Source organism: Protomyctophum bolini (genome assembly GCF_963924005.1).
Source record: "Protomyctophum bolini genome assembly, chromosome: 24".
In the NCBI taxonomy this organism is placed as follows: Eukaryota; Metazoa; Chordata; class Actinopteri; order Myctophiformes; family Myctophidae; genus Protomyctophum; species Protomyctophum bolini.
Genome location: NC_137885.1, coordinates 7,744,738 through 7,770,502, shown reverse-complemented (window position 1 = coordinate 7,770,502; position 25,765 = coordinate 7,744,738). Strand labels below are relative to the sequence as shown.

At 44.1% G+C, this 25,765-nt stretch overlaps 1 protein-coding gene across 2 annotated transcripts in view; it reads left to right on the top strand.

Annotated features, from left to right (window-relative positions):
• Window positions 1-1,642: 1,642 nt before the first annotated feature.
• The window catches only part of sonb (SON DNA and RNA binding protein b), a 33,827-nt gene continuing 9,704 nt past the window's right edge, over window positions 1,643-25,765 (top strand). For both annotated transcript variants that reach the window (XM_080758196.1, XM_080758197.1), the window contains exons 1-18: window positions 1,643-1,726; window positions 4,425-4,477; window positions 4,849-5,068; window positions 7,451-7,485; window positions 11,645-11,829; window positions 12,779-13,038; window positions 13,534-13,690; window positions 15,765-15,985; window positions 16,315-16,532; window positions 17,195-17,567; window positions 18,405-18,604; window positions 19,217-19,399; window positions 20,352-20,536; window positions 21,131-21,265; window positions 21,657-21,743; window positions 22,545-22,778; window positions 23,628-23,738; window positions 24,784-24,900. In XM_080758196.1, the coding sequence (XP_080614322.1) occupies window positions 1,644-1,726; window positions 4,425-4,477; window positions 4,849-5,068; window positions 7,451-7,485; window positions 11,645-11,829; window positions 12,779-13,038; window positions 13,534-13,690; window positions 15,765-15,985; window positions 16,315-16,532; window positions 17,195-17,567; window positions 18,405-18,604; window positions 19,217-19,399; window positions 20,352-20,536; window positions 21,131-21,265; window positions 21,657-21,743; window positions 22,545-22,778; window positions 23,628-23,738; window positions 24,784-24,900 (3,057 nt within the window). In that variant the 5' untranslated portion in view covers window position 1,643. The remainder of the gene's footprint in view (window positions 1,727-4,424; window positions 4,478-4,848; window positions 5,069-7,450; window positions 7,486-11,644; window positions 11,830-12,778; window positions 13,039-13,533; window positions 13,691-15,764; window positions 15,986-16,314; window positions 16,533-17,194; window positions 17,568-18,404; window positions 18,605-19,216; window positions 19,400-20,351; window positions 20,537-21,130; window positions 21,266-21,656; window positions 21,744-22,544; window positions 22,779-23,627; window positions 23,739-24,783; window positions 24,901-25,765) is intronic.

Below are 25,765 nucleotides of genomic sequence, written 5' to 3'. Positions count from 1 at the left end.
TGTCAGACCGGGGATTTGAAATCAGGTCACCCACGTGAAAGTCCAACATCTTTTTTTTATGTTTATTAATTTTCTTTATATTACACATAAGTATTTTCAACAATTGACATATATTTTTTCCCCCCCACATCCCTCTGGCAGCACAAATACAAACAAAATCTTATAACGAAATGAATTGACAATAATAAATACAAAACAAAAATAAATAAATAATGACAAAACGAAAAACGAAAATAAAACACATTACCGGTACATACAGTTAAACAAACAGATTCACAATGGAAAGTCCAACATCTTAACCACTAGAGACTAGACCAAAGAGATTATCCCTATGGACCGGGGGAGATATTAGACTTTTGAGGTCATCAGGCTGAGAGCCACACTGCTACACTCACCCCCATTTTGACCTCCTCCCACGGGAACACCAAATCCAGGTCATAATGGCACCAATGTAACACCCTGGTTTCAAACTCTCCCACATGAAAGTCCAATATCTTAACCACTAGACCAAAGGGATATTATATCTCTGTGGACCAGGCTGAGGCTGAGAGCCACTCTGCTACATCTGCAATAATATCATCTGTATTGATGTGTCTTTCTTACAGGGCTCTGTGGATGAATTTACCTAATTCCTTTGTTGGAGTTGCTGTTTAAATGAATAGGAGGTCCAAGCAGGCATATTTCCTTCTTTCCATTTATTGATCAGCAATCAGTTACAGGTTACAAGCATTCGTTCCATGGTTACAGCATATTGAGGTTCCCCTTGTCTCTCTCTGCTGTCCCTCACTCACAGTTCTTACTGATTCTCCGTTCCATCTTATACATCCCCAATCTGTGGGTGTCACCTTGTCCCTGTGTGTGTGTGTGTGTGTGTGTGTGTGTGTGTGTGTGTGTGTGTGTGTGTGTGCGTGCGTGCGTGCGTGCGTGCGTGCGTGCGTGTGTGTGTGTGTGTGTGCGTGCGTGCGTGCGTGCGTGCGTGTGTGTGTGTGTGTGTGTGTGTGTGTGTGTGTGTGTGTGTGTGTGTGTGTGTGTGTGTGTGTTGACCCTTAAGGCTCTATTGCCTCTTGTCAACAAGTTACCACAGGTGATCTTATTTTCAAAGCATTCTTCAGTGTGGTAAAACCTCACAATGTCCACAGGATCTCACAGCTGTTACGAACTGACTATCTTAAAGTGTCCCTAGGCTATCTTAGTGACTTGCTATTCTAAATGACCTCTTCGCTCAGGCTTCTCTGCATGTGAACTCCTATAGGCCGAAGTGTTCTGTGTACAATTATGAGATATGTTGAGAGGCATAAGCTATCAAAATATACATCAGGCCTACTTTACAGTTTGAATTAGATAACAATACTTTTGTAGCCTACTTATACTCAAGTAAATTCTAGACTTCTACTTTGTAACCAGAGTATTTCTACATTGCACTATTGATAAAACATTTGAGTAATGTTGAGTAAAAAGTACTCAAATGTAAAAAGTTTTTACACCACTGGTAAACCTTATAACTATGTGGTAAACCCATATCCAGGGAACGAAGTATAGGAACCTACTGTTAACTACTAGGAACCCGAGTTAGCATGGAACCAATCAAGCAGGTATGTGGAGCAACACGGGTCTGTATCCTAGTTACACACAATGACACAAACATGGCGGCCAACATAGAACACATCTTCCAGGATTTTATTTTGAATAAAATAAGAGAAATTGAGGACCAGCATGGCGATAATGGGTGCGTTGACGCAATATGAAACACTTCTATATGTATGCCAGTTCATAACGTTTATTTTTTCCAAAGCCTTTAATTAGTATTTAGTCATTTCAGAATGCGTCGAGACATCTTTACACAACGTTAGCCGACATGCTAACAATGCTAACAATGATCAACGTAGGGTTGCTCTGTGCGTGTCCCAAAATACACCACTAATAATAATACTCATATGTATCGGTGTTTTGAAAACATCGTAGGAACTATCAGTATGTGTATGTTTTAGGTATCATAACCAAATACAGTGAATCATGAACAATAATTGCCACCATGGCTACTGAAGTGAACTGCATGTTCTTTTTAACAAAAGGCTGCACTCTAAACTACTGAGTGTTGTACAAATGGAACCAAATGTCCACGCTCTGTGTTTACACAACAAAACTAAACAACAAATTAATTTTTCACCAATAATGTCCCAGAAGTGAGTGGTGTAGTGCTGTTTTAAGTGTTTACCTACAGAAACACACGACCTCTTGCTGTAGATTGGTGTTTTCACTGTTGAACTGTACCCCCCTGTGCTTTTTCTTTTGCAAACTGTTAATAACGTATTAAATCAATTCATCAGTGAATCAACTCAGTCTCCTGCACAGTAGACCAAACTAATCTATTATAAGAGGCAATGCTCCTTGTCCTGGTGATCTCCAGGCAGTACAGTACTGCATAGTGCATACAGTAGTCATCTTAATACTTTAACTGCTTTACAGATTATAATTTAGACATTTAGCAGACACTCTTAAAGGGCCACTTCCCAACCTATCTTCATATAATAGGTCCTCACTAATAATCATGATAAAATGGCACAAATGTTTTCTACTCAGTCTGTGTCTCACAGGAGGGCAGTTCAGAAGCAGCCTTAGCCCCTCTCGGAACCCTACATAAAGCTTTTATGAAATTTGATTGTCGCTTTATGTAGGGTCCCTGTTCGTTACTTTATTTTCGAATGCGATTGTTGGAACGCGGTCATAAACAAACCCCCCATTAAGTCGTCCTGCGCACTCTGACGATTTTCTTTCTTGTGATGGCTTATGAATGTGCGAACTATAAGTACCTATACATACCTCTGAGAATATCTTGTATGTCGCGGAAGCCGTTAAGTATTTTTAATCCATGTTTGATTAAAAATGTCGCTTTGATTCTTCTTGTTTATTTACCGTTTTATTGTACCGCCTCCCGATTGTGCGGTTGGCTTTGCGGGCTACGTCCCTGCCTCTGATCTGCTCCGTCATAGCTATAGCGCCACTAGCTAGCCAGATAGGCGGTACAATGAGGTGTCAATAAACAAGGTAGGAAGAAGCGACATTTTTAATCAAACATACTTAACGGCTTCCGCGGCACAGGAGAATTCGCAGCGGTATTTATAGGTACTTATAGTAGTATAGTAAGCCTTTACATGAAAAAAAGGCGTCTAAGTCCGCGGATCGACTTAATGCAAGCTGTTTACGTTTATTTATGTGTGCGTAACCGGTGGCAGGCTGACGCCGGACCCAATGTACTGAGTCTACAAAATGTCAGAAACTTCAGTACCATTTGGGTTCTGCTTGTGGGGCTAAAGCAGCCTTTGCATACACCATATTGGTTAAATATGTTCCGGATTGCAGTTTTTAAATGAACACAGGGTTTTACTTTGTTTATCTGTCTATGTATTGCATGTGTGGTTCTGGAGGTGACCTACTGGTCTCGACATGATACCATTTTTAATAATGAACATGAATAGTAAAAGATAACGTGTTAAAAATCCAGGAACCAGAGATTGAAAAGACAATATGTCAGCTCACCATGTCTCCTCATATAAAGTTGGATGAACCACAGAAAAGGAATTTGAATGGTCTGGGCATACCGTGTCTATTGACAAAGTCTCTCTCTCGCTCTCTCTCTCTCTCTCTCTCTCTCTCTCTCACAAACCAACCATTTGTTATTATTAATTGTATTGTTGACAGTCCCAGCTTCTATAACAGGGCAATGGTCTTCAATGTTTGTCAGACCAAGGACCCCATAGCTGAGAAAGAGATATGAAGCAGAGCGGGACCCCCACTACAAATTGTATAACATTGCGTTACAAATTAGACCTTTTTTTTTCATAGACTTGTTTGACAGCACTGTCAGTGTTTGTTTGTTTACACATATGAATATGTTGGATTCACGTTAATTTACCACTTAACCCTCAATACTGGACGTTAATGCTGTACGACGGTCTTCTCTTTTGTCCATCTACTCCAAACCTCTTTGCCGAAAATAGCCAATCTACAAGCTTGTAGATCTGCTATTTTTGGCTAATGTTGCCTTCAGAATAGGGATGCTAGGGTTCCAGTGGTTAATTTAAAAATAAAAAAAACGTTCTGTTCTATGTTCTATATTACGATACAAAACAAAGATGTAAATTTGTTCATTAAAACCCATTTTGGGCGGGAACCCCTTTTGGTGTTAGCATTATGTTATGCTTTAGCTATTGAAAAATAGCAGATCTACAAGCTCATAGCGCGCCACCGAGTGGCGCGCTACGAGCTTGTAGGTCTGCTATTTTTGAAAAATCGAAGAACCACTGACATAGAAACATGGCTTTTTCAGAAAACTGTCAGGATGTAGAAGACATTTTTAGAATCTGATCTCAGGTCAAAATGGGTTAATAATGAACTAATTTTGGGTTTTCTCTCAATCCCTTCAGGCCCGCTGAAGAACCCAAGCCCAGAGGAGATGATGGGGAGGTAGCACGGGGAGGTAGGCCTGTCACAATTATTACATAATCTTCCAATGCAATTATTTGAGATAATCACAATTAATTTAGCATAATTGTCAAAATATAAAAAAGCAGAAATGGCAGATCTACACAGATCTTGTAGATCTCCGCTATTACCTTTTTTTGTAAATATATTATATATGTATACAATTTAATGTCAGTAATTTCTTCATATATTTAAGTTACTTGTCATATCTTTTTTTATTATGAAGCCTTAAAGGCAATCTGAAATTTCTCTTTTGATTCAAAGTTCCAATGTTTAATGCCAAAAACGCAGTTAAATCGTTTATCGCAACTGTTTGTGTGACGTTAATCGCCAACTTCAAGCAACTTCACTTTGTGATCGTGACAGCTCTGCCGAGAGGCATCTCCGAGCCACGCGCCCGGGAAGGAGAGGCAGCCGGTGAGGAAACGCAGCAGAAACACAAGAAGCACAAGAAACACAAAAGCAAGAAGAGGAAGAAGAAGAAAAAGAGGAAGAAGGGGACCGGGGACGAGGACGGGGATGAGGAGGAGAGCAGCACAGAGTCTGGGGCGGAGTCGGACGGCGGAGGGGCCAGGCGTCCGTCCAGGTGAGACGTATGACATAACCTCGTGTCGACAGGCTAAGAAAACCTGGAATTCATTCTTAAAGGAGAATTCCCGGAGTAGCCGTTTTCTTTTACCGAATTCTGATGATGTTATAACCATTAATAGCCAGTGGTAGAGGCAGAACAAAACAAAACAAAAATAACTCCATGCACCTCAGGTCCGACCGTGCACGGCGGTTTTATCCTCCTATGCTTATTTTGATCGGTCGACAATTCTTTTTGTTTTTGTTTACATCTGTCTTTCATAATGTCGGAAATGTGTCCACAGACTTTTGTCCCAAATGGACTTCCGTCTACAGGGCTTAACGTTCTCAGTCCTGGGGGACTGATATCAGTCCTGAGGATTTCATAGGGGTAATTTAATGAGATCACTGCAGATTTGCAAAAAAAATCATTTTCAGTCTTGAAAATTGGCCGATAAACACCACCTCCCTGCTCAGAGCTACAGCTAGAGAAGGACTTTTTATTTTTTTTAGAATTTTAACATACAGCAAGATCACACATATCTTTTTTCCCTCATTATTATATAAAATAAAATAATGAAATCACAAAAACAATGTAGGCTGCGCGACGTGAAATATCCAACTGTGCTTTAATAATAATACGTTTTAATTATAAGGCGCATTTCAGGGTACTCAGACTCTTAACCTGAGGGGAAGGGGAAACCGAGGAGTTGTCTATGGTGAGGGTGAAACTGGGTTGCTTGTAGCCCTACAAGCAGAACCCAATGCTACTGAAGTTTCTGACATTTTTTAGACCCAGAGCATGGGGTCCTATTCCACCTCCACCCTGCCACCGGGTACGCACACATAAATAAACGTAAACATCTTCGCATAAATCAATCTGCGCTCTTTGACGACCTTTTTTTTCGTGTGAGGGCTTCTGAATGTTTGAACTATAAGTACCTATACATACCGCTGCGAATATCTCCTGTGTCCCGGAAGCCGTTAAGTATTTTTAATCTATGTTTGATTAAAAATGTCGCTTTGCTTCTTCTTGTTTATTTACCGTTTATTGTACCGCCTCCGATGTGCGGTTGGCTTGTGCCGGCTACGTTCCTGCCTCTGATCTGCTCCGTCATAGCTATAGCGCCACTAGCTAGCCAGATAGGCGGTACAATGAGGTGTCAATAAACAAGGTAGGATTAACGGCTTCCGCGACACAGGAGATATTCGCAGCGGTATGTATAGGTACTTATAGTTCACACATTCAGAAACCCTCACACGAAAAAGAGTCGTCAAAGAGCGCAGATTGATTTATGCGGAGGATGTTTATGTCCGCGTTCCAACATTCCCATACGAAAATAAAGTAACGCACAGGGACCCTACATAAAGCGACATCCAAATTTCAGAAAAGCTTTATGGAGGGTTCCGAGAGGGGCTAGGTTGCTTGGTGAGTGTGGATTTAGAACCAATAAGGACTACCTCGGTTTTATTGAGTTTGAGGAAGTTTGAAGTGAACAACAGGCTTGCATCCTGTTGACAACCGCACATGCAAAACCATGGTGCTACTGGAACGTTTTTTAACCACCAGTGATGTGGCGGTTTGTGAACTTGACTCAACAGGAAGTAACCAGTTTGAGTAAGCCCCCCCCCCCCCCCCACACACACACACACACACACACACACACACAGCCCTCTCAGTGTTTTCGGTTAGTATGTCGAATCTATATGCAACAAAAGCATGTCTGTATTAATGTCCTGACAGTTTTCTGAAGCTTTCTGCTTGATCACTGTGACAGTGTAGTCACTACCCAGGGCCAGGAAGGACACGACACAGGCAGTTGTTCTCAAGTAGGCTGTTTTATTCCTCTTAAGCCAGGGCATAACAATTTGAAAGCCTCACAAATTCTCAATGTCAGTTTACACAGAAGAGCAGATGGCTCTCCACTGTCCGGACAGAGGCTCTCTCCTCAATGTTTGTGGAGATGACTGATTTAACCTGATCAAGTCCATGCACAACAGCTGCGCAGCCACACCCAGCTCTGAGTCCAGTTCTAGTTTGACTCAGGCCAAGTGTGACTGCTTAAATCAGTCATCCTCCCTCTCACAATCACACTACGGCGTCATACACAAGCATCAAAAGTAGCAAGCTCAAAACACTTCGGCCCTTTTTCCACCAGGGTTGAACCGGCTCTTTGTCCATGAGCCAGAGCTTCAAAATTGGAACGTTAATTATGAATTGAGTGGGCAAAACCATAGCTATATGAAATTGTTTATAGGGTCAATAAAGTAAATTAATATAGGATAACCCTTCCACAGTAGTAGCTTTTTCATATTTTCCATGCCTAATTCTAAATGAATTCAGAAATTGAAGAAACGTGTCAAACACGACTGATGGCTTGTGGTTTTCTTTGCTTTACAGCGCGGACAAGCTAGGGCAAGTGAAGGAGGAACAAGGTAAGGAGGCTTTCACTGTATCTCTGACTCTCTCTCTTCTCCTTCTGTGCTCTTTTGTCTTTCTCCTTCATTTGACTTAAAGGACCACTTCACCACTTTTCAACCTATCTTCATATAATAGGTCCTCACTAATAATCATGATAAAATGGCACGATTTTTTCCTACTCAGTCTGTGTCTCATAGGAGTGCTGTGGGCAGTTTAGAAACCGTCTTCCAGTGACATCATCATTAGGCAGACTTATTTTTAAACAAGATTGTTTTACAAAAATGTTTAGACTTTCATTATCGTGAGAACGATGGCTTCCATTTTCGCATTGCAACTTTTCAGGACTAGTAAGCCTGCAGTTTCTATTAGCTTGTATTCCCCATTGATGATGTCACTGGAAGACGGTTTCTGAACTGCCCAGTCCTATGAGACACACACAAAAAATTGCGCTGTGTTTTCATGATTATTTGTGAGGACCTACTGAAGATAGGTTGAAAAGTGGTGAAGTGGTCCTTTAATGTCTTCATTTCTAGCTAGCATACGGTGGACTGGAAGTGTTAGGAAGTGCAGGGGAATCAACTAAAGCAATGTGGCTCGGGACATTAACCCATTTTAGGCGGGAACCCCTTTTGGTGTTTTAAACATTATGTTATAATTTAGCTATTGAAAAATAGCAGATCTACAAGCTTGTAGGTCTGCTATCTTTGAGAAATCGTGAAAATGTGGCACAAATCTTTGAATATATATATATATTCTTTTAGAAGATTTTTTTTAATTTCGACGTAAGTCCTGAATGGGTTAAGCACAGAGTACCACCAGCTAACAGTAAACAGTGTATTGCTGTGTATTGAGGAGGTTATAGCAGCTAGAAATCGGAAGCAGAGTCCAAAGAGAACCACGCACATTCCAACAAAAATGTACAGGTGCTAAACTGCAATAAGTACGCGGGACAAGGAAGGGACATCTGCTCAGCTCCAAGTAGAAATTGTTGTTCGTGTTGTACACAAAAACAGAGGACAGTCAGTGGTTAATCAGTACAACAGCTGCCATTGTTTGTGACTGTCCTCTTATTTTGTATACAAGACGCCTATTCCCTGTATTGTATCAGACCTGATGAAGACCTGCATGCGTTTTCTAATAACTTTCCTACTGGGAGCCCAGAAATAGTGTGCTGACTTCCTTCTCCAGTAATAGAAGCACCCGTAAAGAGGAAGAAAGACTTGGCAACAAAACAGAAGCACACTTTGTGTTTGCAAACACAAACAAACCCTACGCTTAAGTTCCGCTGTACCAGTGTTAATTTTGTTGACTAAGACTAAAATACTATGATTTTGGATATTTAGTCCTAGACTTAAGACTAAAGTGAAATGGTGTGTTCAAAAGACTAAGGGCTCTATTTCCGTCCATGCTAAACCCCTAAACTACTTTGCCTTTCTTTTTTTCTTTTTTTTACTATTTTGAAAAACATTTTTGAATACTTAAAATAGCCAATCTACAAGCTCACAACGTGTTGATGTTAGATGAACTATTCAAAAAATATTTTCAAAATAGTAAAAAAGGCAAAGTAGTTCAGGGATAAGGGGTTAGCATGGAGGAAAAGAAAGCACTAAGACTAAATCAGAATTTGCTATCAAAATGAACTCTTAACACTTTTAGTGCTGGCGGGCTGTGGGCTGCCGACCCAATCAATGCTGAGCGATTCTATGGAGTTTTGAACTTTTTTAGGGGCCCACAGCGAGGGCCCTCTTATAGCGAGAATCACACCGCATAAATCAAAAGAAAGCCTAACTTGTCCACTTCAATAAAAAAAAAGAATCATGATTTTACCATCTTCCATTCTGGAGATATTGACCTTTTTCTAACACCTGCTTTTGCCTGCACGCTGCTCATTTGAAAAAACAGCAGAGATATGGAGGCTTGAAGTTGACAGACATTGACAGACAGATATAAAAATGAACAAAAAATCACACCCCTGTGAAGTGAGCAGTGCAATGTTGCACTGCTCACTTCACAGGGGTGTGATTTTTATTATTATTACAGTATTAGTATTTTTCTTATGAAAGCAGAGAGTCTTCCGTTTCATACGGTATATAGTATGTACATGTCGCTATAGGCCTTATTTTGTGAATAATAGTTCTTCAGGTCCATGCTTTCTCTAAAGTTCTCTCTGGTGGCCGCAAGCTGCATTCAATAAACAATTAGACAAACTGTACATGGGATCAATGTGTATATTGTTTTCCTCCTAAAAGTAGACATTCAGGGCTTTCGTTCAGTGTATAGTATGTATATGATATTATTTGTGTTCATTTTTATATCTGCCTGTCAATGTCTGTGACTAAATGGCGTTTGTATGAGCTAAAGAATGAGCATATGGGACATTGGGACTGGAACATCTTGGGGCTACGTTACTACTGTTTTGTTTATTTTTTTATGAAGATTATGATGATGACTGATCAAGACCCCCGGCGGGCAGATGGAACGATGCGAAGACGCATTGTCATTATTTATCCATCTGTCGCTGTGTATCGTTCCAACTTGGCTCGCCGAGGTTGTTGTTGCTGCTGACTGGTAAAGTCAGAACAGCGGCGCGTGCGTCTTAGTTGTAAAGACATGATCATCATAACAAAATAACCGTGCCGTCACCCGGAGATGATGAAGGAAGGGAGACCAGACTTTAGATCCGTGCGGTGTCCATTATGGCAAGTGGCAACAAGTCCGAGCGAGCATGTTCCTTCCGAGAGAAACAGAGTCTACACAAAGACGCCTCCTCCCTCCCTCCCCTGAGACATGCCCCTGCATGTCTCAGGACATGCAGGGGCATGTCTCAGTGAGTGAGAAACAGCAAGCCTAGCTAGATACGATCGGATGTCATGAAATGTGATCTGGCTAAGGGCTAGCTAGTAGCTACGCTCGCAATGGGGGCCGCCATTGTGTGATAGTGAGCATTTGAGCCCCTCCTGTCCTGAGTTTTCAGGAAGGGAGGGGGGAGAGGCATCTTTTTCTTTTTTTTTGTGATCAGGTGATCGGAGTGTTGTGCTACCGTTCTGTGCTAGTAGATAAAGTGCTCGGGTGTGTAGAAAGGCGATTGAAAGTAATCAATAAAAACATACTGTAAACGTGAATCTCCCGTTCCCGCATTGAAGCGCTGGGAATGGAACCACGTAAATCTACCTTTACCGCACGGAAACGGTTAAGGGGCACGGTGGCACAGTTGGTAGTGCTGTCGCCTCACAGCTAAAAGGTCCTGGGTTCGATTCCCGCTGGGGACGCTGTGGGCACTGGCGGCGTGTTCCCTCCTCCGCGTCATCAGTGCCCATACCCAAGGCGGGGGTTGGCGATAGGGCCTTTCTGTGTGGAGTTTGCATGTTCTCCCCGTGTCCCCTAGGGTAGATACCCTCACAAAAACATGCTGTAATCCTGGTCTCTAAAACTACCTCCCCCTGGCCAGCCAGGGCGCCTGATGGAGGGGAAAGGAACTGGTCGGAATAACGTGTCCCTTCCACGCGCTACGTCCGGCCGGGGAAATTCCCCTCTGTCAGGTGAAAAGAAGCAGCTTGGACTCCTCATGCATAGAAGGAGGCATGAGGTCAGTCCGCTGCCCCCCCAGGTTGGCAGAGGAAGTGTAGCGCCCAGGATTACATTAGATAATTGGCACTGGGTGAAAAGAAAAACTGGGTTACAAAATCGTGGGATAAAAAAAAAAAAAAAACTCTTAAGACTAAAGGGACTTTCAAACGTGAAGCGATATAACACGCCTATAGTTCATTTTCAATGAGACCTGCGTTTTTGTGCGGTCCCGTGAATTTGTTGCGCGTGTGCTCGTTTCGTGCACACGCCCGCGACTCACCAGACCTGGATACTGTTTAGCTTTTTAGGACTTAATACTAAATGGTGTGTTATTCTGCTGTCAAAAGAAACACTTCTCTGTAGTCTGTACTGGGACATGGTTTGTTGTCGTGCGGTGGGCTCAGGCATAAGAGTTACACCTTCCAAGTGTAGCAGAGTGGCTCCCCCCCCCCCATATCTCCACCTTTGGTCTAGTGGGTTAAGATGTTGGACTTTCACACGGGGAGACCCGAGTTCAAATCCCGGGCGTTATACACAAGTAAAAATAAAACAAGAAACAAAGTGAAAATAAAAAGGCTGTCGTCCCCCCCCCCCCCACCCTTCCAGATCAAGATGACAAGTCCAAGCGACACAAGGGGCACGCCCTGGCGAAGAAGAAGAAGAAGAAGAGGAGGAAAGACGGCGAGAAGAGCTCGTCGGACTCGGACTCGGAGTCTGAGTCGAAACACAAGGACGGCGGCGGCGTGTCGTCACGGCACCGAGAGGCCCTGCCCGACATCATCCCTAAACAGGTAAAAAAATAAACCCAAAACAATACAAAGTGAATCACATGGGTCTCGGGATCCACATGGGGGGGACTGTGTGGGGCTGGGAATTCAACTTGACCAGCCTGTGACATCACTCAGTCATCATGACATCATTATCTATGTGCACTGGTTCCCAAACACTGGGCCGGGACCCATTTGTGGGTCATGGACACATTGTTATTCGTCCCCTTAACTCTTTGTTTCCTAAATTTGGTTACTTTTCATGAACCAAAATTAAATGATTTGTTCAGTAACTAATGAACAAATAAAAGAAAAATGAACGAAATTCTATAATTAATAGAAAAGAAGTAGTGAAAATAGCCAATCTACAATGTTACGCTAAGCTGAGTCATCGCAGAACAGTTGCATCAACAACTGTTCTCTACAAGATGCACAGTCCCAACTGTCCAGTGGACCTCAAAGCACTGCTACCTCAAGCTCACACCTCAGGTCGAATCACCCGGAGAGTACTACCAAGCCACGCCCTGGAAACCCCCCAAGTCAAACACCAAATGCCTTTGACAGGAGCTTTCTCCACTCTGCTATAAGGACATGGAACTGCCTTCTCCCCCTGTGGTTGTTGGAGACATTGCATCTAGCTAGTGTTCACGCCTTCAAGAAGAGGCTGAACGAACACCTCCTCAGTATGTGACTGTAATCCCCACAAAGCTCAAGGACTGTCATTCATCCAATCATTCAGTTTAGACAATATTGTACGCCTGACTGAGTGGCTGCAGGTCATTGATAGGCTCTTTGAATTGTATTTTCTCATAGCCTGTATCTGCTTAGGCTTAATGAAAAAAATAAATGTTGTGAGGCTTGTGAGCTTGTAGATCTGCTATTTTTACGAACTCGTTTGCGACTAGGATCTAGCAATATGGCATCACTGCATTATAATGAGAGTAATGGACGTGGTGTCATTGTTCCTGAACAGGACGGCTCCAAGAAGGTAGGAGGAGGAGGAGGAAGAGGGGGCGGTGGCAGAGACGGCCGGGCGAGGCACCGCTCTCACTCCCGCTCGCGGTCCCACTCCCGCTCGGCGAGGAGAGGCCAGCGCTCGCGGTCCCACTCCCGCTCGGTGAGGAGAGGCCAGCGCTCCCGCTCGCGGTCGAGGTGTCGCCGCTCCAGGACTCGCTCCCGCTCGCGGTCGAGGCACCGCAGGCGGTCGCGGACCGCGTCCAGATCCAGATCCAGGTGCGGTTGCTGCGTATAAAAGCACGCTTGACTCGGTTGACTGTTTTCTCTTGCACGGAGAGAACAACAGTAGCTGTTGCTATTACTGTGTTTCTTTAATTATTTTCTTTAAATCTGTGTAAGCAGAGGGTTTGAAGGGTTTGTTTTGACTGAATAAACTAAATACATGGGAAATGTGTCATATAAGACAACATATATATATAGTATAGACAGAGTATACTGTTTTTTTATTTTTTTTAATACTAATACTATTTATTTTCTCGCGTCATATTCCGCGTCATATTCAGTGTCAAACTTTGCCACTTTCTTAGAACGTGAAAGCAAAACAATAACACTGCTGCTGGTGTGAATTATTAAGCATGATAAATATCCAAGATTCAATTTTTGGGGATGAGAGAGAGTTTACAGAGAATTCCATTTTTGGGGATGGGAGAGAGTTCACAGAAAACCGCACAGATGTGTGTTAACCATTTCACCCTTTTACCTCCCCCACAGGTCGCGGTCGGACAGGAGATCCAGAAGAAGTCGGTCCAGGTCTCCCAGGCGGAGGCGGTCTCGATCCAAATCCCAGTCCCCCTCTCACCGTAGGCGCTCAGGATCCAGAGACAGAGGCTCTGGCTCCAATAAGGACCGGCCTTCCAACAAATCTACCGTATGTGTCATCGTTCTTTTTACCACTTTTACTCCCCAATGTAGTAAATTGATTCCACCCCAGTGACCCACACACACATTATTGCTGTTGTCGCTGCTGTTGTATTACTTACTGACTCACCTACCAGTGAGGATAGGGTTGCCACCCGTCCCTTAAAATAAACCGAATCGTCCCTTATTTGAGAATTAAATGATGCGTCCCTTATTGAACCAATAAGGAACGCAGTTTGTTCCTTATTTTCCTAAATAGCCCCTACACGTCAACACTGAATTTAACAATAATGAACAAAACAAAACACAGGAAATATTAAAATGAGCACAATTGTTCTAGCGGGAGGCACACACTACCTAAAGTAGCCTAAACCAGTGGTTCCCAAAGTGAGGTCCGGGGACCCCCAGGGATCCTTGAGGGAGTTCCAGGGGGTCCCCAGTTAAATTATAGTTTAGCATCGACATATTGCTTCAACTTATTGCTTCAACGTATTGCTACAACTTATTGCTTCAACGTATTGCTTCAACGTATTGCTTCAATTTATTGCTTCAACTTATTGCTTCAACTTATTGCTTCAACGTATTGCCGGCCTTGCCGCACACGCCTGCGCCGCAAGGCCGCGGCAGGCGTAAAGAGTGTCCCTTATTTCAAGATCTCAAAGGTGGCAACCCTAAGTTGCCTTATTGGTCCTTATTGGTGTTATTGACCTTATTGGTGTTCATCAGGCAAATATGCCTGATGAACACCTAAAGGGTGAAGCTTTGCGCCTTTAATAAAACAAATTAAAATTTTAAACCAGTGTGCGGATGTTTCACGATCTCCTTGATTCTGGATTAAATTCAGGTACAAGATGTGCGCACAATCTCTCTGTGAATAGAGCCAATCTACAAGCTGGGTCAGGCCAGGGATCTTCAAAGGTTTTTTATATAATATATATATATTTTAACTAATGTCAACCACTGTGCTGCTTAATGTGTAGCTCAACATTGATAAATGATATATTCATTTGTTCACAAAAGAGGGTGCCAGTCTAAGGTGCAGTGGGAGTTTATTCCAGGCTGAGGCCGTCATCCCGTAGAAGCAAACATCTGCTGGACGACCTAGAGAGATTTCTTCACCCAGTGTCAATTATCTAATCTAATCCTGGGCACTACACTTCCTCTGCCAACCTGGGGGGCAGTGGACTGACCTCATGCTTCCCCAATCTTTATTTATAAAGTAAAGTAGTGATATATTCTCTCGTTTAGAAGAATAAAACCACAATGGTCTCGGATATTTAGTAGAAGCAGAGGTTAAAGCCCTGGTGATTTCTTCACCTGGTTGGCACTGGCAGTATGTAGGAACAATGTTACTAATAATAATCATAATTTTAAATATTGTGTTAATTGTTTAAGAAACTGCACTACCAGAGGTTTTAGCAGGAAGCGCAGACTTGGAGGCAGGTGTGCAGAGCGTTTACTCTTGGGCTGCAGCTCATCTTTACAATGTGTGTTTCTTAATTTGACGTGAACATTTCAGTTAGATTTATTTCAGAGCTAATAGAAAGTAGAGGCGATAGGCAAAGACCAGGCGACACCTGCTGGACAAATAAGGAAGCACAGGAGGAGACTTTGCAGGAGAATGTTATTCTTTGCATTCACCATACACATTGGGTGCACTCAGTTGAATGTCTAATGGTCTAATTTAGGGGTCTTGAACAGGGTATCAGGGGGTCCTCAGAGTTACTACTAGAGGGGCGCCTATTCTAAGGAGAACATTCGCCAAAAATACCAGATTCTACAAGCCCACAACGCCTCGTTGAAAATAACGTCCCATAGCTGGGGGTTATGAACATATTCGTACATAGCAGAGAAATAATTAATATTACACAACACTGAGGATAGTGCTGTCAAACATGTCTATGAAGCTATCTATGAAAAAGGTTAATATGGAACGTAACTTTACACAATATGTAGTGGGTCTTCCATCTTTCTCTAAGCTAAGGGGTCCTCGGCCAGAAGAACGTTGAAGACAACTGGTCTAGCGGTACTTTGCCTTTTGAAAATAGTGTAATAATAATTAATATACCTCTGTCGTTTTACAGGCTGACACAGTCAGAGTCAAAGAGGAGCGCGTGGTCAAAGAGGAGCGTGTGGTCAAAGAGGAGCGTGTGGTCGAAGAAGAGTGTTTGGTCAAAGAGGAGTGTTTGGTCAAAGAGGAGCGAACATCTCCGCCTCCTCCCTCTGACTCCACTGCTGCTGAGGCACTGACGACGGCAGGAGGATGGAAACCATTTCCACTCCAAGACGTCGGCAGTACCGCGAGGTAATTTCACCAAGACGTTTATTGAATAGTGAATACACAGTGAATGCACAACAAAAACCTTCAGGTGTGTTTGGTTGAAAACAAACGTGCGTTTTACCATTCGATTTGTATAAAGTTAAAGTTAGCAAACGTTTCGGTCCTGGGACCTTCGTCAGTGCTATGAGGGTGGATCACAGACATACAAGTTGCTCTTATAGAGTTCCAAATCAGCTCAGCTCAGGTGCTGGGTGTCTGTCCGTGTCCCGCGGGTGTCAAACAAAACAAAAGTTATTCATTTACACATTTTACTGTGTATTTACTGAACTCCCTTGGTGTCCTGCTCTCACCAGCTCCTCCGAGAAGAAGGGAGCGCCGGAGGGGTCCGCTCAGTCCTCCGAATCGTCCTCCAGAGTTCCCCAGCCTTTGGTGGCTCTGTCTGAGGCAGCAGAGAGCGCAGAGGAGCACACAGACGCCAGCACGGATCCGCCACGGAGCGCTGACCAGCGGAGCAATGGCTCCAAAACGGGGAGCGAAGGACAAAAAGCAGAGGACACTAAAGAGAGAGCAGGTACTGACGTTGTGACACTAACTGAAGAATGCCCTGTTTAAACACCTACAGTATGGATTAAAGTTCTCGGTCAGCACAGCTGTCATTTGGACCCTAATAGGAAATAGGCTACAAGCTTACAATGCACGTCTGCAACACATTGTAAGCTTGTAATTCAACTGGCTGGCTCTATACCATAATAACATCATAATTCTTCATATTTTGCTTGTTTAATGAAATGCAGCCCTAGTGTGTGGTTGGCTCCTTTCAAGCTGTTTCAAATTCACTCATCGCAGATTAGGTCTTGGCCTCAGTCGTGCGGTTTTAATTAGCTTTTATCCATGCGTTTACTTCGTTTACCGGAGTCTTCCTATACTAGGAATGCTAGTATTTCCCTCTACACTGAAGCTCTTGGTTGAAAATACCCTGAGAGCTTATAGATCATGTATTTTTGCCGAATCTTTGCCCCAATATGGAGACGCTGGTGTTCAAGTGGTTAAACACGGGGACGTTTTGACCAAGTATATAGCTTTTGAATATTTCTTTCGTACAAATCTTTAATAGAAAGCTGTAAAACATTTTTACAATTTGATTTATTTTCCAAGTAATTCTGTAGAAATTCGCAAGTCCAGGTTATAATCCGAAACTTTGCCGGTATTTGTGTTTCCCTACAAACCGGGCAGGATCTAAGCAAGGGACGAGTTCTGCCACCTCGCACTCGTCCCCGACCCGCTCCGGCTCTCCAGAGAAAGGCGGCGGCGCGGCGACCGGCTCCTCTCTTCCCCGCGCCGCAGAAGACCCCAACAACGCCGCCGCCACCACCACCACCGCCACCTCAGCTGGGAAGACCAAGTCACCGCCAGCCAAGAAACGCACAAAAGCGTCAAAGTCCCCAGTGTCGCAGAAGAAGAAAGACGGGAAGTCCTCCTCCTCCTCGTCCAAGAAGAAGAAAAAGACCAAGTCCCGTTCTCGCTCTCGGAGCCGGAAGAAGAAGTCCCGGTCCCGAAGCAGGAGCCCGCCGCGGAGAAAGCGGTCTCGCACCAAAAGCCGGTCCAGGTAAGGGAGATCCTGGGTTTTACAGTCGTCCCAAAAACAGCCGTTGAGGTTCCCGACTGTTTCTGGATGAAAGCCCACATCTGACCGAGCAGCGGTTCTGTTTTTTATATGAATGTATTGTTTCTGTGATTATTTAGTTGGTTTATACTAGAGAGACTAGAAGGTGACAGATCTAGCAAAACCTTCATTGTGAGGCTCTGTCGCTGGATTCAGATTTGTCCACCAGAGACGGCAGCAGTCCATTATTAGATTGCTTAGTTCTGAACTGAATTAGATTTTTTTCTCCAGTGGGAGAATATTTCTAGGGTGATATCAAACCACGAGAAGTTTTTATAGATTATTAGAGTATAGACTAAGAGTATTAAATAAGAATATAACGTGTCCCTGTTAATACTTTTCATTGGTTAATAAAACCCACAAACTGAATCTATTTTGGGCATATGCGAACATTTTTCAAAGAATTTCCAAAATAGCTAAAACACCAGATCTATATAAGCTCACAATTCATCGCATCTCAAATTTGCTTCTTGTGTGCGACACTGTCACATGTTGAAAGTAATAAAATAACTAATTTATGAAATAACATAAAAAGATGAAATATTGTTGGTGATACCAGGATTCTGCTGCACAGTGACCATTATGTGTCGGGTAGAAACCTCATGTGTCCAAAACTGTCACTTTTCAGGATTTCAATTCAAAAGTATCAAAACGCGTCGCTTCGCACCACATGTGACGCTTAAAAATATGGAGATATTGAGGTTTTTCTGCCCCGACGTTAACGATATCAAAAAACAACCCACGGACATGTGAGTTACACGTGATATTTTATTTGGACAGGTCTGCGGCCCGGAGGTCGAGGAGGTCGCGCTCCCGCTCGGGGTCCCGCGGTCGGCGGCGGGCGGCGTACAGCCTCAGCCAGAGGGACCGCTGGAAGCGCGAGCCCAGCCACTCGCCCGTACTCATCCTCCGCAAGAACAGGTCCCCGCCGCGCAAGAAACGCAGCAACAGCAAGAGCCCCTCGCGCATCACAGAACTGGGTGAGATTTATGGCTGTTTGTTATTTTTCGGATTATTCGCTTTTGGTTTCCGTGAAGTGAATGCCAAAGGAGCAAGGTGATTTAACCCATTCTGACCTGAGATCAGATTCTAAAAAAATGTCTTCTACATCCTGGCAGTCTTCTGAAAAAGCCATGTTTCTATGTCAGTCGTTCTTTCGTTTTTTCAAAAATAGCAGACCTGCAAGCTCGTAGCGCGCCACTCGGTGGCGCGCTATGAGCTTGTAGATCTGCTATTTTTCAATAGCTAAAGCATAACATAATGCTAACGCCAAAAGGGGTTCCCGCCCAAAATGGGTTAAATGTGTAATATGTTTCATTTACTTTACACATTCAATTAATGAATGTAGTATAATCTCGCATTGGTTATGTTTAATTAAAGCTATTCTATTCGGTTTGAAACTGATATACGGGAACTCTGGAAGGTTTTAGGGATTTTCTTTGAATGGAATAAGAAATCAGAGCTTTTTGTATGCCGTCGCATACAATCTCGGGACATCCTCTCGTGTTTTGAAGAAAGCTATAGCTACAGCTTCAAATCAAGTTTTCTAAACGACGAACCATTCTGTCCCCCGTTTTTTTTCTTCCCCTCAGACAAGGGGCAGCTGCTGGAGATCGCCAAAGCCAACGCGGCTGCCATGTGTGCCAAGGCGGGCATGCCCATCCCTGACAACCTGAGACCCAGCATGATGCAGCAGCAGCAGCAGTTCATGCCCATGCCGATGATGCCCTTACCCGCCTTGGCCATGAACGCTGCCCTGGCCAGCATGACCGCTGGTATGTCTCGTTGCCACGGTTCCCCACCTGGGATGGCCGTCCGCTCCAGCTCAGAGTTTTGGGTGGTCGAGTTGTCAAATCATATACCGTATATATAGGTGCCATATTGGGTTTAAAGGTTGACTGCTATTTGAGAGCTGGTAGCAGTAGTCGGGGGGGGGGGGGGGAGATATTCAAGTGATACATGTATTCTATGATCTACAGCCAGGGTCGTGAATCATGATACACAAAATGACACTCGGGAGTGCTTTGACAGGATATTGACTGTGATAATTGTGATATTAACTGTAACGACACAAGCGGATATTAACTGTAACGACACAAGCAGAGATTTTTCATTTTTAAAGATTTTCTTTGGGGGCCTTTTTGCCTTTTGACAGTAAACTGGGAGAGAGATGGGGGGGATAGTATAGAAGTATAGAGCGTCCAGTTGTTATTCTTTCACACTGATTCACAAATAGCACATTTGGACTTGGCCATACAAACATTTTCCGTAGTGAGACTTGCTTTAACCCATTTTGGGGCGGGGAACCCCTTTTTGGTGGTTTAATTTTTTTTAGCAGATCTACAAGCTCATAGCGCGGCACGAGCTTGTAGATCTGCTATTTTTGGAAAAATCGTGAAAATGTGTCGCAAAATCTTTGAATATATATTCTTTCAGAGCGAACCCTTTTCAACTCAAATCTTTGCTTCTGGGAGGTGGTCCCTGGAACGACATATTTTCAGACTGACATAGAAACATGATTTTTTTTTCAGAAAACTTGGATTTAGAAGATATTTGTAGAATCGTTCCCAGGTCTCACACTCAATGGGTTAATCCATTGTGCAGTGAGATGAGAATGCGTACCATAACGTTCCTTCCCAGTTGTCTCTCTCTCTCTCTCCGTCCTCACATCTCCATCTGTGTTTCTGCGTCCGTCTGTCTCTCTTCTCTGTGTCTTCCCTCCGGTAGCTACGATGACAGCAGCCCTGTCCGGTATGGGTGCTATGTCCCAGCTGCCCCCTCTGCCCTCCATCACCAACAAGCCCCCTCCCGGGCCGCCCCAGCCCAACATGGCCACCCTGGCCAGCCTGGAGGAGGTGAAGAGGAAGGTAGCCAAGCAGGCCAACAGCATCAGCATCAAGGAGTTCACCGAAGTAAGTTCACCAGCAGTAGTGTGTCAAATCACAATCCCACTTCAATGAGCACTTGGGGATTTGACTGTTTTTGTGTAACTGAAATAGCGAAACACGTCGTTTGAAAGCTTCTATGAACACAAGTGGTGAGTCTTCAGATCCTGATTTAGGCGGAGAATGTTTCTCAATTCGTTTTTTAGCTGAAAAAACATAATAATGAATAAATAAAGATTTGTATGTCAACAGTAAACCGGGAGTACATGAGCAATATTTTAACCAGTGTTCAGATGCTCAACAGTCTCGAAACAAGCTTGATTTGCGCCTCATTTCTCTAAACGATGTGATCCCCGGTTACAAAATGTATGTTTTGGGTGATTTTAAATAACAAGGGCGGCACCCGTTGCATAGCGATAATTCATTTCCTGACTTCTGAGTGAAACGGCTTTCAAACTAAAGGTGTCGCCGTATTAAACGACTGGCTGGCGGCCCCGGAGGACACAATTCAGATGGGGGTGTCGGCGATAAATGATTCAAGGAAAATGTGCAAATAATGTGAGTGATTCAGCAAGACGGCAAGATAACCATAGTTATGTCTGTGTGTGCCTGCACATGCAGAAATGTAAGATGATTGTGGACAGTAAAGGCGAGCTGGCGGTGGCGAAGCCGCACGTTTCAGACGAGGAGGACGAAGGGAAGCCATTCGGGAGTACCGCCCTGAAGGAGACTAAAGCCATCAGCTTCATTATTGGTGTAAGGTTATAACAACCACTCACACACACTTGGGACAATGTGTTTGGATGTTTTCTTCATGGCACCACCTCATATCATGAGCCTTGCACACACTTAACAGCAACTGTATCTCATCTTATAACTGACATCAGTACTTGAATCCAGCAAACAAAGCCAACCGTCTCGTTACAGACACGGTGAACACAACGGTGTCCAAGTAAAGTCATCTTTTTTTTATTGGAAATGTTTTCCATTGCTGTATGGATTCCTTGAGGTCTACTGTTTCAGAGCTAATCCTGTCAACCGTTTAAATGTCCCATCCCTAACATAGACATGCACATACTGTACTCTCTTTTTTTAACGTAACACGTCAACTTAAGACAAGCACGCTCTCCCCTCTCTTCTCTTTCAGAATATGCCTGTTCGCCCGGCCGTGCGCAGTGATGCAGGCATGGCTAAGGAGTTCCCCGTGTCGTCAGGGTCTCAGCATCGCAAGAAGGTACTGTTGCAAATGCATTCATTCGTTGGAGTCAAACCGCCCCCTCATCTAGACCGAGTGGCAAAACATTGAGCAGCATGGAGCGTTGGGAGTTTGGAAGCGCTCGTTGGAAATCACTCAACGGACCCGTTTCTAAATGTCACGTAATGCAGAAGGCAGCAGGACATTGCATTATCGGAAACGAGTGCTTCCAAACTCTTGACATGGCATTTGTCTACAGAAAGTAGCTCATAATAATGTCTTCTATCCGGCTTTTTATTCAATGAAAACGTTTGAAAAGAAGGTTTTCCATACAGCTCTAATTTTGGTGAGTTTAACGCCGTTTAGTACAATCAGATGACACCTTTCTGTTAGTTTGTATGTGCTTTCAAGGCCAGAAAGTTGTTCAGTAGGCGTTCCTGTATAACTTCCGGTACGACAGTATACTGCAGTGCAAATCAGCTCGGCACAGAGCCTAGGGTTTTGTTCAGCGGCCTAACGGTTGCTAAATGAAATGCTAAAAAGACAAATGTTAAAAGACGAACCAAAAATCCCCCAAATTCCTGAAATGGCTGGCATTTAGAAGTCAGCGAGGAAGGCTGGATAGATGCGTATAGATGCGTCTGAATATTGTCGAAACCATTTGGTTGCATTTGAAAGGCCCTGACAAAATGTCATCGTATGACAAATTAAGGCTCGCTTCGCATCGTGATGCTATTTTTCACTGTACATTGTATTTCTTGAAAACCTGCAGTTATTATTCATATCATGTAAAACAAAGGTAAAACTCACGCGACTATGTGGTCTTTGTGGACCCAACAGGAGGGCGATACTCCGAGTGCGTACGGTGATTGGGTTGCGGTTGAGAAGACGACAGACAAGACCACCAAAGCCTCTTCTGCTGCCACTGCTGCCACACCTGCCGGCAGCAAGGCCACGCCGGCCGTTCCCGTGGCAACAGCGGCGCCATCGTCCGGGGAGACGGCTTCGACCGCGGTCAAGGAACCGGCGTTCGTGGCCGCCACCGACAGCGTTTTTCCTGAGCCTCCACAACAGGTGAGATGCTGGTGGAGGTGTGTGTGCGTGTGTGTGTGTGTGTGTGTGTGTTGATTTTGACAGCAAATCTTTTTACGCGGTCTAATCATGGCAAGCTTGAACCCTGCCGCGAAGCGACACGTTTTGAGCGAACTGCTATTTTTGGACATGTTTCCACCCGACAGAGAGTCTATTCTTTTTTTTTTACTAAAAATTTTATCCCACGATTTTGTAACCCAGTTTTTCTTTTCACCCAGTGCCAATTATCTAACCCCAACCTGGGGGGGCAGCGGACTGACCTCATGCTTCCTTCTATGCATGAGGAGTCCAAGCTGCTTCTTTTCACCTGACAGAGGGGAATTTCCCCGGCCGGACGTAGCGCGTGGAAGGGACACGTTATTCCGACCAGTTCCTTTCCCCTCCATCAGACAGGCGCCCCGGCTGGCCAGGGGGAGGTAGTTTTAGAGACCAGGATTACGGCATGTAATGTAGGGGACACGGGGAGAACATGCAAACGCCACACAGAAAGGCCCTATCGCCAACCCCCGCCTCGGGTATGGGCACTGATGACGCGGAGGAGGTAACACGCCGCCAGTGCCCACAGCGTCCCCAGCGGGAATCGAAACCCAGGACCTTCTAGCTGTGAGGCGACGGCACTACCAACTGTGCCACCGTGCCCCCAGAGAGTCTATTCTAATACATGGTCATTTATGTATTTTTCAAGCCATGTCTTTCCCGTGCACAGCCCTGTGAAGCACTGTGTGTTTCCATGACTACGAGATGTGACCCGTGAATGTATATTCAGAACGAACTTCACGAGAAGCATTGTTGGATCTCTCACCTGTAAACGTTCTCCTCGTCTCTCTCCAGCCCGTGGACATCTCACAGGCCGTCACCGAGAGGATCAAAGCCCAAAGGCGACTGGCCGAGAACCCCTACGACGTCAGCGCCATTTGCATGCTGAGTCGTGCACAGGAGCAGGTAAATAAATCACTCTTTCATGGATGAACTCTGAAGCGTCTTCCATAAAACCCTACTGGTCTCGGGGTATTTCACGAGAGCATAGGTTAGATTTTTATTTAGCCTTACTTTAATCCATGCTATTTCATGCACACACCGCAAAACCCTGTCTTATTTCAATATTGCTGAATCTGAATCCATAAACAGACGTGTTGAAAATTGCCGAATATCATTATCACTGCAGTCAAATATACATGGCTTCCTTTTATTGGATGAAACAAAGACAAGAATCTAATTTGATACAAATGTCTGTCATTCAATTAAGCAACATTACACGAGAGGGTGTGCATTGCCGTCATTAATGGCACGATTGCGCCCTGCGTTTACTTTAGGCAGCGCGGAAGTGCCATTAATGACAGCGACGCACACAGCCTCGGGTGTAATATTGCGATTATACAGCAGTTACCCTTAAAAAAAAACCAGGTCAACTCAATTATATTCTAATTAAGATATTCGTTAAAAAGTCTGCCAAAAGTGCGGGGGGGGGGGGGTGCACGGCACAGCTGCGTTTTATGTTTGGATTAGGTGTGCCATCATGCTCGTTTGAAGCAGCACGGGTAGAGAGCTATTTCAACCAATCGGATTACTTCCTCTACTGCAGTGGTTCCCAAACCTTTTCATGTCAAGGACCCCCAAATTGACACTCCCATTAGCCCGCCGGACCCCCATTAGAAAATACAGTATATGCCAAGGAAGCCCCATAAGAGAAGATTTGGCAGTGATTTTCACCAATTTTCATTTCAAGGACCCCCAGGTTTGTCCTGAATTAGGCTACGGACCCCCATTTAATGGCATTTCTATCTCTGGGACCCCAATGTATATTGTAAAAATCAAAGTTAATTTAACTCTGAGAGTGTACAAATGGACCCGTTAGGCCGGGTCTTGCAGACTTCTAAGGGTCCATTTGGTTCCTAATTATCATTTAGCTACCCCACTTTGGGAACCACTGGTCTACTGTTCCTCTACATGTTGTTGCATAATGAGTGTTTGGACCCCCTTGCCCTAGGTGGACGCGTGGGCCCAGTCCAGCACCATCCCAGGACTGTTCACCGGCTCCACTGGAGCTCAGGTCCTCAGCTCTGAGGAGCTGTCCAACAGTGGGCCCCAGGCATGGCTCAAAAAGGTAACACACACACACACACACACACACACACACACACACACACACTGCGTACAAACGGATCCATTTGTCAACCGTTTTTCTTTCTCTCACACTCGACATACACAGCAAGGTGGATTCACACGTCACAATTTGATTCATGCACACGCACGCACATGCCTAACGGCACAAGTAAGTGTACAGGTGTCGGGTAGTACACACATGCACATGTCTTGTATATATATACAATACAGTATAACGATTACTAGCACTCTTCTCTTGGAAATGTCCTTTGGGCTCTTTATATTTAGTTGGCATAGGGCAGCATACACGATAATAGATCCTTCTTCAAATTCATACAGTTTCACTGACTGTACAATGCTGTATAATGCTGAGGAAGGCTTTGTGCCGAAACCATACATTTTACATTGTATGCTTGCCGAATGCAAACTAAATACAAAAAGTGCCTGAAAGACATTTCTGTTGTCGAGTGCTGGTAATCCTTCTGACGGGTATAAACCTTTGCTAGTCTGTGCAACCAGTAACTATTACTAGAAGAAACGTGAGTAGTGCTTGCATCCTCTTATAGGAGTAGTTCACCCAAAGATTTGTTTGTTTTTGTCGCATTCCCGAGCCAACAATCTGATGGTCATTGGTCAATAGACTCCGCCAGTCATCAATTTATTGGCTTGCGAATGTGAGAAAAAAACAAACAATAAATTCTCCATGAATGCCAAGGCTTCGTGGGATCTACAATTTATAGAAAATAAGTCTTGAGCGCATATATACACGGTCGAGTCTACCTATGCAGAGGCAGATCTGCGTCTAGCCACACGTATCCACATGTATCCACATCCACATACTGCCTTTCACTTCATATCCCAGCTGT